The following is a 12,874-nucleotide window of genomic DNA, read 5'->3' as shown; positions in this document are numbered from 1 at the left end:
TACTTTTTACTTGACAAAAGCTAGCTAAAGGTAGCTTCTGGATCTGTTCTTTTTGGCAAGCAACAACCATTAAATAAACGTGTGTGTGTGTGTGTGTGTGTGTGTGTGTGTGTGTGTGTGTGCGCGTGTGTGTGCGCGCGTGCGTGTGCACGCGCCTCAGACTTTGATTGGAACCACTTCTGGTCGTGGAGTCGCTTCGTGGATTACCTGCAGTGCGTGATGACCTTCACGCTGCTGGCGGCCTACGTCACCTACCTGCTCCTGGACTCGGCGCTGTTCGTGGAGAGTCTGGGCTTCCTGGCCGTGTTCACCGAGGCCATGCTGGGCACGCCGCAGCTCTACTGCAACTACCAGAACAAGTCCACCGAGGGCATGAGGTACCCACCCCACCCCACCCAATCTACAACCAATCTAGAGCCAAGCACGCTCGACACACACGCCGCCCGACACCAATGAGACGGCCTAGTTTGAATCATAATATACCGGTCTGGGCGATATACAGCATATCGGCTATTATTTGACCTTGGTATATCGGGAATTATGCAGCTGATGTGTGACGTGCTGTAGGCTTGTAGATCTGCTATTTTCGGTTTTTGAAAAACTTGATCAGAATTGATATAGCAGAGTTTTAGGAAATATCGGTTCAAAACAACAGATTTGGGATCGGTATTCAGACCCAAAACATCTGGCATCGGCAAACCGAGCACATTCACACGGGCCAACAGAAATGTCATTTCTGTGCGTCATATATTTTTCATATTGTCTCACGTCCTCCTCAGCTGTGATAGATAACCTTGTCTAGACACAAGAGGTTTCCTTTGACTCGTTATGAATGAAAAACCGCAAAACACTTTCATTTCCTCACCCACTTCATCGCAGGTATGACTCACTAAGCACCAATTATATAAAGATGAACATGAAGTTGTTTTCAGCGCCGTAACCTCGGTCGGACATTACATTCTCATTATCACTTCCATTATTTCTTGATTGATGAGAGCTGCTTCCATTATAGACAACAGAGGGTCACGGGGCACACACGTGAGGTTTTTGTTATTTATCTCTGAGTTATGGATTAATATGACACATACACGCACAAACACACACACACACCATGGCTCTTTAGAGATTCAGAGTGCAGGTTGTTAGAAAATAGACGGAAACAATTCCAACTCTCAGCCTGGCTTTGGTATTATTGCCCATCATCCAGCTGCCAGGATTCTCCACCCCTCTCCTGAATAAATCACCTTTTTGACATGACCAGCAGTCTATAATGAATCAGGTCCAGTTAGCCTCTGCTCTATGTAAAACCTGCTGGCCCTGGATCTGTTTTAATGACCTCTCCCTGACAGGTCATTATAACAGGAAGTGTTACATCATTAACGCTGAGTCGCTGACACGTACTGTACTTATTATTAAGTATTTATGGTATCTGACTTACTGTTCGTGCTGCCACGAACAGCGAGGACACAGCGTCTTCTGAGAGCAATTTGTTGACGCTAACTCTTCATTCTCCTCGAAAAAATCGATAAAGTGATGAATCGGCCGTTCCATATGTATTCGATATTTATTCATGGTTATTTGTACCACAATGAAGGCTTCTGTTATGTGTTGTTGCCAGGAGTGGTCATCGTACACCGAAGCTACTTTTTCGTTGGAAGATGCCAAATACATGGTAACTGGAGTTGATTGGGCTCGGGGTGCCGGGGAAGCTTGTAGCCTTGGAAATCAATTGTTCCCGAGCCATATGGCTCACAGGTCCTGTTTCTGTGGAGAGAGGCAGCTTGATGTACAAGTGCAGCCCAAGGACATGACACGAGTATGTAATTACCTCCAACCCTTAAGGCTGAGTGTGAAGCATCTTCTAGTCTTTCATAATGACCACCACGGATTGAACCCCAACGTCCCAGTCTTGGCACATTAGGACACTGAGCTAACCTCTGAACGACCTAATGCGGGGCAACCTGTACACAACCTGAAACCTGTCTGGTCTCTCATGTGGTGCGAGTCTCTTATCCATTACCTCTATCTGTAAGACATTATGGTTTGTGGGAGAGGACTATAATCAACTCCCGGGAGAGACGGCTGGCGTCCCTGTATTTAGCCTCAAATTAACACTATTTATCGCTATACCCGAAAATTCTATACTTCCAGGGGCGCCCAGGACCAATGCCAGTGTGACATTGTATGACGTGTATGACATTGAAGACCATTCAAAATAAGAGTTCTCAACAACCTGAGATGCCGTTAAATCTGTCTGGGAAAAGTTGTGTGTGCGTGCATGCGCGTGCATGTGTGTTCCATTGTCCACAGAACAAACAGCCTTGGTAGGTGTGTGTGTGTGTGTGTGTGTGTGTGTGTGCTCTACTGTACCTCCCACCAGTGTCCTTCCCTCTCTACTGGGTGGGTGTCTTCATGCCTGTTGGCCAAGCTGCCTGTCCTCTTAACCCGGCCGGGCACTCCAGATACCAGCTGGGCCTGTTCCTGTCGGCTGTTTGTTTCCTTCTGTCATCCCTGCCTGCCTGCCTGCCTGACAGTTAGTGACTCTTGACGGTCCACAGAGCTTCACCTCGCACCGCTGAGCGTGGCAGCCTCCTCCTCCGTTCGAACGTCGTCGCTGTTGGGCAGAAAACCTTGTTTGTCCAAAACCGTTACTCTTCAGGAAAATAACCTTTTTGTTCCAACGGATGCATTGTAGTTATTTAGTCACAAGCTTAATTATTTTTGTTTTCATTGGATAAATATTTATATTTTTTAGGAAAATCTAGTAAGTAAATACTGAATCACGCAACTTAAAAACTGTCCGGGGTGCTCACGAAAGCCTGAGTGGACGTTAAAATGACCCCAAACATTGTTTGAAAGTGAAATTTCCGTTTTTTTAACTCTTTATACAGTAGAGCGAAAATAGCCGATCTTCAAGCTCACAACGGTTGTGAGCCTATACACATCACTATTTCCGCTACTTTAGCTTGACTCAGTCATACAACGAAGCAGGGCATTAACTAACGGAAAAACATTTAAAACATTGAAATGTGGAGATGCAAGGTTTCTGTGGGAGAAACCTCCTACACCTAGCTGTCCTCAGCCGGCCTTAGAAACCAGTGGACAATGTCATTTGCAGCTCTGCTTCATTGTTTGTTATCCATCTATCCTCCCTCTGTGCTCAACCTGTTGAGCCGGAATATTGCCCGCTGTTGCTAGGTTACTTTACTACAAGGTGTGTGTGTGTGTGTGTGTGTGTGTGTGTGTGTGTGTGTGTGTGTGTGTGTGTGTGTGTGTGTGTGTGTGTGTGTGTGTGTGTGTGTGTGTGTGTGTGTGTGTGTGTGTGTGTGTGTGTGTGTGTGTGTGTGTGTGTGTGTGTGTGTGTGTGTGTGTGTGTGTGTGTGTGTGTGTGCTGGCTTGACGCGTGCGTGCGTGCGTGCGTGCGTGAACATGCAGCTGCAACGTTTCGACCGACTAGGTCTTCATCAGGCAAATCATTTGCCGGATGAAGACCTTGTCGGTCAAAACGTTGCATTTAATTGTTGCCTTAAAATAAAGTAAGTCTCGGAGCTCTACAAACTGGTGTGCGGATGTTCTTCCTCTTCCCAGATACTGTACCACCCAGCCTTGAGCCTTCAACCCCTCAGTTGTGCTGACATTGTTGATGTTATGTGCATGCGCGCACACATGCGCGTGTGTGTTTGCCAGTGTGCCACACGTTTCAGTACACGTGTAACTGTAAAGCAAGTCGGCCACAAGCCATTAACTTGTCCTGGCTGAAAAAATAAAAAACAAAGAAAACGACACATACTGTAGCACTGACTTCCTCCCAATTATGTCCTGTCCAATATGCCCATGCTGTGACTATAGTAACGCTTTGAAGTGGCCACGCGTCTCTCGGAAGCTGTGCTATTTGAATACTTACGCATTAAACACTTCAGGCAGAGCACAGGATGTTGTCGGCACAGAAAATGTTCCATCCGTCGACAACGGGTCAGGAGTATTGTGTCGTATTGTGTCGAAGTGTCCTAGAGCAAGACACAGAACCCCTAATTGCTGCCAACGAGTGGGCTGGTGCCACCTTGCATGGTTGCCTCCGTGTTTGGTATGTGAATGTCAATGTTTGTATGTGAATGGGTGAGTAGTACTAGACATTGTAAACAAGCAATGTTTGTATGTGAATGGGTGAGTAGTACTAGACATTGTAAACAAGCAGAACCCCTGTCATGACAGCTGCAATGTGTTTTAATAATAATAATAATAATAATACAAAACTATCCTCCAGGGTTAGGGTTAAGGTTACACGCTTGGCAGCAACCAATTGTAAATTTTTTAATGTGTGAATATACAACCAAGCCAGCATAATTGGCACAGACTGGGAAGGAATAATTAAGTACTGGTACCCTCTAGAATAGATACTGTCTCACAAGACATGGTTTAGTTTGATTTCAGTTTGCTCTAGCATTCTCTCCATTATAAATGGCTCCCTCATCACTGGTTATGTGCCATCTGTCTTTACCTATAGAAAATGAATAAAATCCGCACATCCAGTCGAGTAAGAGTCTTTGTTTAATGATCAAAGTGCTCCGCAGCAGCAGTCATACCAGACAGACAAACGCGTTTCGGCACGCAGGCCTTCGTCAGTGTCAAAATTGACACTATTTTCTGCACCCAGCACACGCCTGAAACTATATGAAACTGTCTGAGTAGAGCGGGCCTTTTCCCTTGAAGTGATCTGTCTTTACCTCCCATGCCCTCATCAAACCACTTCTTAAAAACGTATTTATTTATTTGCAAATTTAGAACCATCTCTAAACTCCCATTTTTTTATCCCAAGTCTTAGTGAAAAACTGTTTATTTAGAGACTTCCAGTCATGTTCTTGCCATGCCACAGTGCACAAACCGCTCTAATGGAAGTCACCAATGGTCTTCTTTCAGTTTCTCAGGCAGGACATTGCCCCATTTTAATCCTCCATATTTTGCTGTATTTGTATTTGGTTATTTGTATTCTTATAGCGTTTTTAACTCGAAACTTTGCTTCTGGGGGGGTCCCTGGAACAACATGTTTTCAGATGGGGGTCGGTGGCCAATTACATAGAACTTTTGGGGTCCTTGACATGAAATATTGAGAACCACTGACATAGAAACATGAGGTTTTTCAGAAAATTGTCATGATTTAGAAGACATTTTTAAAATGTTGACGTCAGGCCTAAATGGTTCTTTACCTCTCGTGCCCTCATCAAACCACTTCTTAAAAACGTATTTATTTTTTTGCACATTTAGAACCATCTCTAAACTCCCATTTTTATCCCAAGTCTTAGTGAAAGTTGTGGAGAAACACTTTGTGACGACTTGAACAACGACAGCATTATTTAGAAACTTCCAGTCATGTTCTCGCCATGCCACAGTGCACAAACCGCTCTAATGGAAGTCACTAATGCTCTTCTTTCAGTTGCTCAGACAGGACATTGCCCCATTTTAATCCTCCATATTTTGCTGTATTTGTACTTGGTTATTTGTATTCTTCTTATTTATCAGAACAATCATTTTCCACCTGGCACAGGTGAATTACGGTGGCGCAAGGCTCTCTTCTCAGCCCCATATTATTCAAACTCTTCCCATAGGCCATATTATCCATAAACACTGTAGTGTCGATGATACACTACTAACCTATCCATTACTTATCTGAATTATAGTTGCCAAATAACTTAAAGCACGTTTTGATGATTTACACTGTTGGGTGGCTCAATCTCGACTTCTCGAGCTCAATCTTGCTGACTTAGCTGACTGTAAAGCCTACAGCCAAAACAGTGATCAATCATTAAACACAGTTAAATAAGGTGGTCCAGCCATTTTAACAGCTAAGAAACATCTCTAAAATTAAGTATTTTGTAACTCCAGGCTGATGGTGAAGAAGTCATTTATGCTTTTATCAACCAGATTACTGGAATTCCATATTATGTTGGCAAAACAAAAAGCTACACCAATTAATTCAGAACGCAGCCAACCAAAAGAGCAGAGCCCATTAGACATAGCCTTCCTTCATTGATTACCTATTCGTTTAGAATTGATTTCAAGAATGAATTGATTACTTATGTATATACAACAGGGCTCGGTCAAGACCCTTCGCTCCTCCATCACTAGACCTTTTAACCCCATATGAGCAGGACGGCTGTTCTGGACGTTCCAAAGTCTAGACGGAAGACAAAAGGCCATCAGACCTTTGCCACTAGAGTCTCTGGACTTTAGAAGACCTCTCTGAGGAGATCAGACCAACAAATGCAGTCTTTTAAATCACTTCTTAAAACACGCTTTTACAGACTTTATTATTGTGGGCTCGAGTAGCGAGTCCACTATTGTTATCGTACATTGTTATTTATTCCCGGGCCGTTTGCCTTCTGGGCTGTGACATCATGTGGGACAACCAATAGGAAGACAGAGGGTGGGGGACTGTGACATCATGTGGGACAACCAATAGGAAGACAGAGGGTGGGGGTTGTGACATGTGGGTCAATACATCATCATCGAGTAGAGAGCTTCTCGAACCCACACCGTTTTTCTAGTTGTTGTTTAGTGAGGGAGCCAATTGCAAATGTCCACAAAGACGTTCTCAAACAAGTCCTTGAAAAAGCATAATGAACTGTACTAGGATGTACAGTAGACTAGCTCTCTATACAGTACCTGCATCGGCAACGTGGCATCAGTGCTCAGCCGTGCGATCAATTATAGACGGCGACAAATACATGGAAGATTGATGACAAAACGGAGAGTCAAGTGAGAGGGTGATGAGTTGCATGTCTGGAGCGTTGGGTCCCCGGGGTGTCGTGCTTCTGAGGCAGCAGTCGGTGACGGTGTTATATATCTGTTGTTTAATTCACCCCCCTGGGTCTGCACGTTAACCTTACTTAACCCATTTTGGGCGGGAACCCCTTTTGGTGTTTTAAACATTATGTTATAATTTAGCTATTGAAAAATAGAAGATCTACAAGCTCATAGCGCGCCACCGAGTGGCGCGCTACGAGCTTGTAGGTCTGCTATTTTTGAAAAGTCGTGAAAATGTGGCGCAAATCTTTGAATATATATTTCAGAGAGAACATTTTTAACTAAAATATTGGCTTCAGGGGGGTCCCTGGAACTACATATTTTGAGATGGGGGTCCACGGCCCAATAGAGATAATTCTGGGGGTCCTTGACATGAAAACGGTTGAGCACCACTGACATAGAGTAGGTATTGGATGGAGCCCGCACACCATGGGTATAAGAAAGACGTTCTTTATTGAAAATTCTGACAACGTTTCGATCTATTTGATCTTCATCAGGTCAGATCAAATAGATCGAAACGTTGTCAGAATTTTCAATAAAGAACGTCTTTCTTATACCCATGGTGTGCGGGCTCCATCCAATACCTACTGAAGTTTCTTTAGCCCAGCACCCAGCCTGTTGATGTGCGTGTTCTACATCCGCACCACTGACATAGAAACATGTTTTTTCAGAAAAATTTAGGATTTATTTTTTTATCGACCTCAGTCCAAAATGGGTTAACCTTACTTAGGTGAGGTGTTGGACACCCGTAAACTACCGTCACTGTAATGGGCCATTAGAGGGTTGCATTATAAGTAACTCTCATACATATGTTATGATGCTGAACCACCACATTCATATATCTCTCTCACATACGCTCGCTCTCTCTCTCTCTCTCTCTCTCTCTCTCTCTCTCTCTCTCTCTCTCTCTCGCTCTCTCTCTCTCTCTCTCTCTCTCATACTCGGAGATCATATACTTTGTAGGCTATTTTCACTATTTTACATTATTCTTTTCAACAAACCCATTTCCAAATGTTAAAAATCACACCCGTGTGAACTGAGTGGTGCAAGGTCTTATATAGCCTGATCAGCTGTGGTCTGACGTAATGTCAGTGACCATAGTAACCATGCTCCTTTTTTGAGTGGACAGGTACACGAACATACAGACAAAGCTGGTTGTTGGAGTGGTTTGCACCACTCAAAAATCACACCCGTGTGAACTGAGTGGTGCAACAGTGACGTCACACACTAACCATAGCAACCATGCTCCCTTTTTGAGTGGACAGGTACACAAACATACAGACAAAGCTGGTTATTGGAGTGGTTTGCACCACACAAAAATAAGGTTGAAAGTGGCAAAATGTACCTTCAGGATTTCACTGCGTGAGAGATGCTTGGCGGTGCTTCTGTGTAGTATAGCACTAATAATAATAGCTTCATCCATATTGGCACTTTCCCAAATCATGTGGCATGCAGCAGGAAAACAAAGTGAAGTTTATTACACTGAGATGGGATACAAATGAATGAAATTAAATCAAATGAAGGGTAATAAGGGATGGGTCTCCTGGAGGGGGCGTCAACATATGTGTCACGTGGTAGCGGCCGCCATACTTGTTGGCTTGTCTGGTTTGTTTACATTGAGCGACTATCCAGTGTGCTTGTATACGTTCTTTTTTTAAACTGACCTCACAATGGTGCAGACTTGCTCAGTAAATAAGTGCCGCAGCAGGTCACGTCGAGGGAATGAGCCAGAAAACGGAATTAGATTTTCAGCTTTCCAGCATGGAGGCAGCATCAAGGAACCCAGATTGACGAGTTTACAAAAAGACGTAGAATGGCTTGGATCTCGGCTGTACGGCGCACGGGCGCAGAGACATAACGTTCAACAAAGTATCTAAGCACAGCCGTGTTTGTTCACAACATTTTCCTTGTCCATGTAATGTATTTGGGCCCGACGTTCTTTTACAAAAACATACCACCGTCACTCTATTCTGAGTGATGTGGGCTAGAATTGAATGCCCACGAGAGGGCCGTCCCTAGCTTTTCAGACGCCGCCCTCCTCTTGGTGACGTACACGTTTTCACACGCTATAGGTGCAGCTCAGATGGGGGGTGTGGGTGCTTGATGGAGGTTGTGCTAATGGGTTTTATGATGCTTGTTGTGAATCGTGCCTGCTGCCGCCGTCATTAAGTAAGTGATCCCCTGCTTGTGGACCCAGCTGCCTCTGGCCAGCCTGCTATAAAGCAAAAGAAGTAAACAAACACGCACGCACGCCACGCACGCATGCACGCACGCACGCACGCACGCACGCACACGCACACACTTACTTTCTCAACCACTTAATCTCTGTAATCTGTACTTATTTCCTTGTACAATTTATAGCAAAAATTGCAATTTCACAAAAATCTTTATTTTATTTTTTAATTTCCCAAAAGAGGGATGCCAGGTTTAATGGGGCTAGCATAGTTTTTTTTATTAAATTATTTCATTGTGAGACAATATGTGAAATATATTTGTTTTGTAATTCAACATTTTCATCAGTCTAAGCAGAAGCAGGGAATGGGACCATAACAATGAATCCAGAGGGGGGGATATCTAAAGGAGAGGCATTGACACCCCCAGTAAATCGAACCCTGCTCATACATAACAATGAAGAGATGGGGCTCACTGCCAACTGACTGTGCCCTTATAAGGCCTCTGGCCAGGAGTTGCATCCCACCACGCCAGATAGCTGTGTCAAAGCCTTATTTAGCCTGCAGGCTCACGCACGCACGCACGCACGCACGCACGCACGCACGCACGCACGCACGCACGCACATACACATACACATACACATACACACACTGATCCTGACATCCACAATGGAGCAGTGGTGCTCGGGAACCTTTTGATCTGCTGTCCAAGTCTCCACTAGGCCGACCACACACACACCACAGCGTTTCCTCTCATCTGCACTTAGGAGGAGATGGCCCACAACAACACATGGATTGAAAAGAATCCTGTTTAGTGTTTACACACCTGAAGTGCCTTTGTACTGATAAAATGGCGCAAGACCTCCCTTCTTGACTTTCTTGTAACTGAAACTTGTTTTTAACCCATTTTGGGCGGGAACCCCTTTTGGTGTAAGCATGATGTTATGCTTTAGCTATTGAAAAATAGCAGATCTACAAGCTCAAGCTACGAGCTTGTAGGTCTGCTATTTTTTGAAAAATCGCTTTTTCAGAAAACTGTCAGGATGTAGAAGAAATTTTTAGAATCTGTTCTCAGGTCAAAATGGGTTAAAGATATAATTATGTTGTGTACAGTATGTACAGCAAAGGTCGTCGGGATCGGGAGTCGAACCTGCGACACACCGTCAGGCTGGCTTAGCAGCCTATAGGTGCCCAGACCGCTACACTAGCCACCCGGGCCACGAGGCACCTTTTTTTTAATGTCGAGATTAAATGATATGCCCATTTTAGGGCATATCTGTGGTCATAAATTATTGTGCACGTACTGTATACAACTATGGTGGGGGTGGGAGGAGGTGGGGGGGTGGGGGGACAGTCAGATCTTTGCCTTTTCTCCGTTGCTCGTTAAGCAGGTCCCACAATGGATGGATCACTGACTGATATGTATCCAGCCAGGTCGGTCATTCGTAATATCATTCTCGCTGCGCACACGCTTTTGTAAGCGAGCTGCGAGGTGCTAAGGTTGTTTTTGATAGATATCAATCCGTCCACTCCGTGTGCGTGCGCGTGTGCACTCTTTGCGTGCACGGCTGCACACTGTTTCACCCGCGTTTGGTTCAAAGTTATATGTAATATTCTGTTATATCCTGCTGCGTTCGCTCTGTCTGCTGCTGCTGACGGGGAAGAGCACGGAGCAGCGACACAGGGAGTGGACGGATTGATATCTATCAAAAACAACCTTAGCACCTTAGGCGGTTGGAGCAAGGGGGATAGATCTTCAAATTAACCCCGCATTGAGCCTCGACACGTTGTTAGCTTGTAGATCTGCTCTATTTGGCGAAGGACACCGCCGTACTACAAAATATATAAATTAAGTGCGACTCATAGAATGTGTACTTGCTGTATCAGAGCCTTGTCACGATTGAACGGTCAAATTCTGCAGTAGCACTGGTGCTACTAATTGCATTTGACAACTCGCACTGTGCTATTTTTTGTAGCAAATGAGAGTACCTAGAGTCGCACTGTCGAGCCCTGACTAGACATTTCCTTTGCAAAAGATGATGATATCCTGTAAAATTATGAAATCGTATCCCTTCAGAATGGAGGAAAATGGCCTCACAATATTAGTTATACTGCAAAACAAGTGTTGATTGAGTGATTGAATGGATGTTTTCACCGACTGGATGTGTTTCTAGGTGTTGAGACTGAACGGAGAGTTCATGTGATACGACAGAAAAAGGCCCTCGAACTCGACCCGGCATCTCCGAGCATCCACCTGGCGGTCACTGTGTCTGTCCACATTCTGAATAATAAGAGCATACACAGTGGCCCTGTCCCTTATAATATGGAGGCGAACCCGCTGTAGAGAACATTGTAAGTTCGAAGCAGCTGCCCATGTCCACCTCCACGATTTCGTCCGGGGGACATAGCTCGCCTTGCCTCTGCTCAGGCCCTCTTGTCTTGACAAGAAAAATGACATGATAAGGCACCAGGCGGGTTCTCACACCGTCCATCTCTGACCCTGCCTCTTATTAGGCAGACGGCAGAGGAATTGAACCACCCTAATTCCTCTCTCCCTTATTATTAGCCTCCAGCGGTACACACCATCATAACTCAGGACAGCGCCTGCTGAGCTATACTGAAGAGGGTGTTTTTTTCGTTATGGGCAGAACTAACGAGCTCCTTACTGCCAGAGAACAGCAGGGGAGATGAGAGTAGAGCCCGACCGATGTATTGGTCTGGCCAATGACCATTAGTTAACGTTTTTAACGACATTATGTAGCCGGTGTCCTGAGTTTTAACCACTTTTAACCTGGCATCTCTATTTTGGGCATGTCATTAAAGGAGATTTTTTATATATTTTTTTGTAATCCTAAATGGCAAATTAGTTGCACCGTGACACGTGAGTTTGTCGATCTGCTGTTTTTGAAAATGTTTTAATATATTTGTGTATAAGTTAAACAAGTTTCTCAGGGTCTTGTCACGAGTGAGGGGAGGACAGAACAGGAGATCAGTCGGAGAATCGGAGCAGCAGGGGCGGTATTGCAGTCGCTGTACCGCACTGTTGTGACGAAAAGAGAGCTGAGCCAGAAGGCAAAGCTCTCGATATACCGAGCAATCTTCATTCCTACACTCACCTATGGTCATGAAGTGTGGGTCATGACCGAAAGATTTAGATTGAGGATACAAGCAGCCGAACGCGAGGGACTCGAAGTAGAGCCGCTGCTCCTTGACTTGGAAAGGAGACGGCTTAAGTTGTGTAGTAGGCATGTAGTACGGATGCCTTCCAACTTCCAAGTGTCTCCCTAGCATAGAGTATATATGAATAGAGACGGCACCCGAGTTCTCCTTCCATCCACTTGCATTAAGTTGCTCAGAAGCGCATGAGGCGATTTCACTCCTCCTTCCGGTTAGGAACAGAGTGCATTCTGGGATTGATTGGGCCAAAGACATGAACGCGCTGCCATTGCACTGAAACCGCGTTCACGTGTCATCATGAACGTGCGCAATGATAGTCAACGGACCAGCACGTTCATGTTCTTGGCCCAGCGCTGCAATACCAAATTCGGCCACTATGTCCATTGCGCCTCAGGGTTTCCTCCGGGTGCCGTCTCTATTCATATATACTCTAAGTTCCCGAGTCCCTAAAGGTCCTCGCTGCACGTCCCACTGAGAAGAGACCCCGTGGCAGACCAAGGAACAGATGGGGGGGATTATGTCTCCACACTGGCCTGGGAACGCCTCGGGATCCCCCGGCAGGAATGTTGATCTGGAAAGGGAAGACTGGAAATCTCTTACCCTTACCCCCGTGACCCCATTCTAGATAAGCGGTTGAAAATGGATTGATGGATGGATGGATGGATGGACAAAATATTGGTCAAAACATCGGCATCGGACCCAAACATCTGGCATCAGTCAGGCT

The 12,874-nt window shown here is 45.1% G+C and overlaps 1 protein-coding gene across 1 annotated transcript in view; it reads left to right on the top strand.

Moving 5' to 3' along the window:
* The window catches only part of slc66a2 (solute carrier family 66 member 2), a 41,314-nt gene that overhangs the window by 20,356 nt on the left and 8,084 nt on the right, over positions 1–12,874 (top strand). The window contains exon 4 of the mRNA XM_079521790.1: positions 161–377. Coding sequence (XP_079377916.1) covers positions 161–377 — 217 coding nt within the window. The remainder of the gene's footprint in view (positions 1–160; positions 378–12,874) is intronic.

This window comes from Electrona antarctica (genome assembly GCF_951216825.1).
Source record: "Electrona antarctica genome assembly, chromosome: 15".
NCBI lineage: Eukaryota > Metazoa > Chordata > Actinopteri > Myctophiformes > Myctophidae > Electrona > Electrona antarctica.
This window is presented reverse-complemented; position numbering and strand designations above follow the sequence as displayed.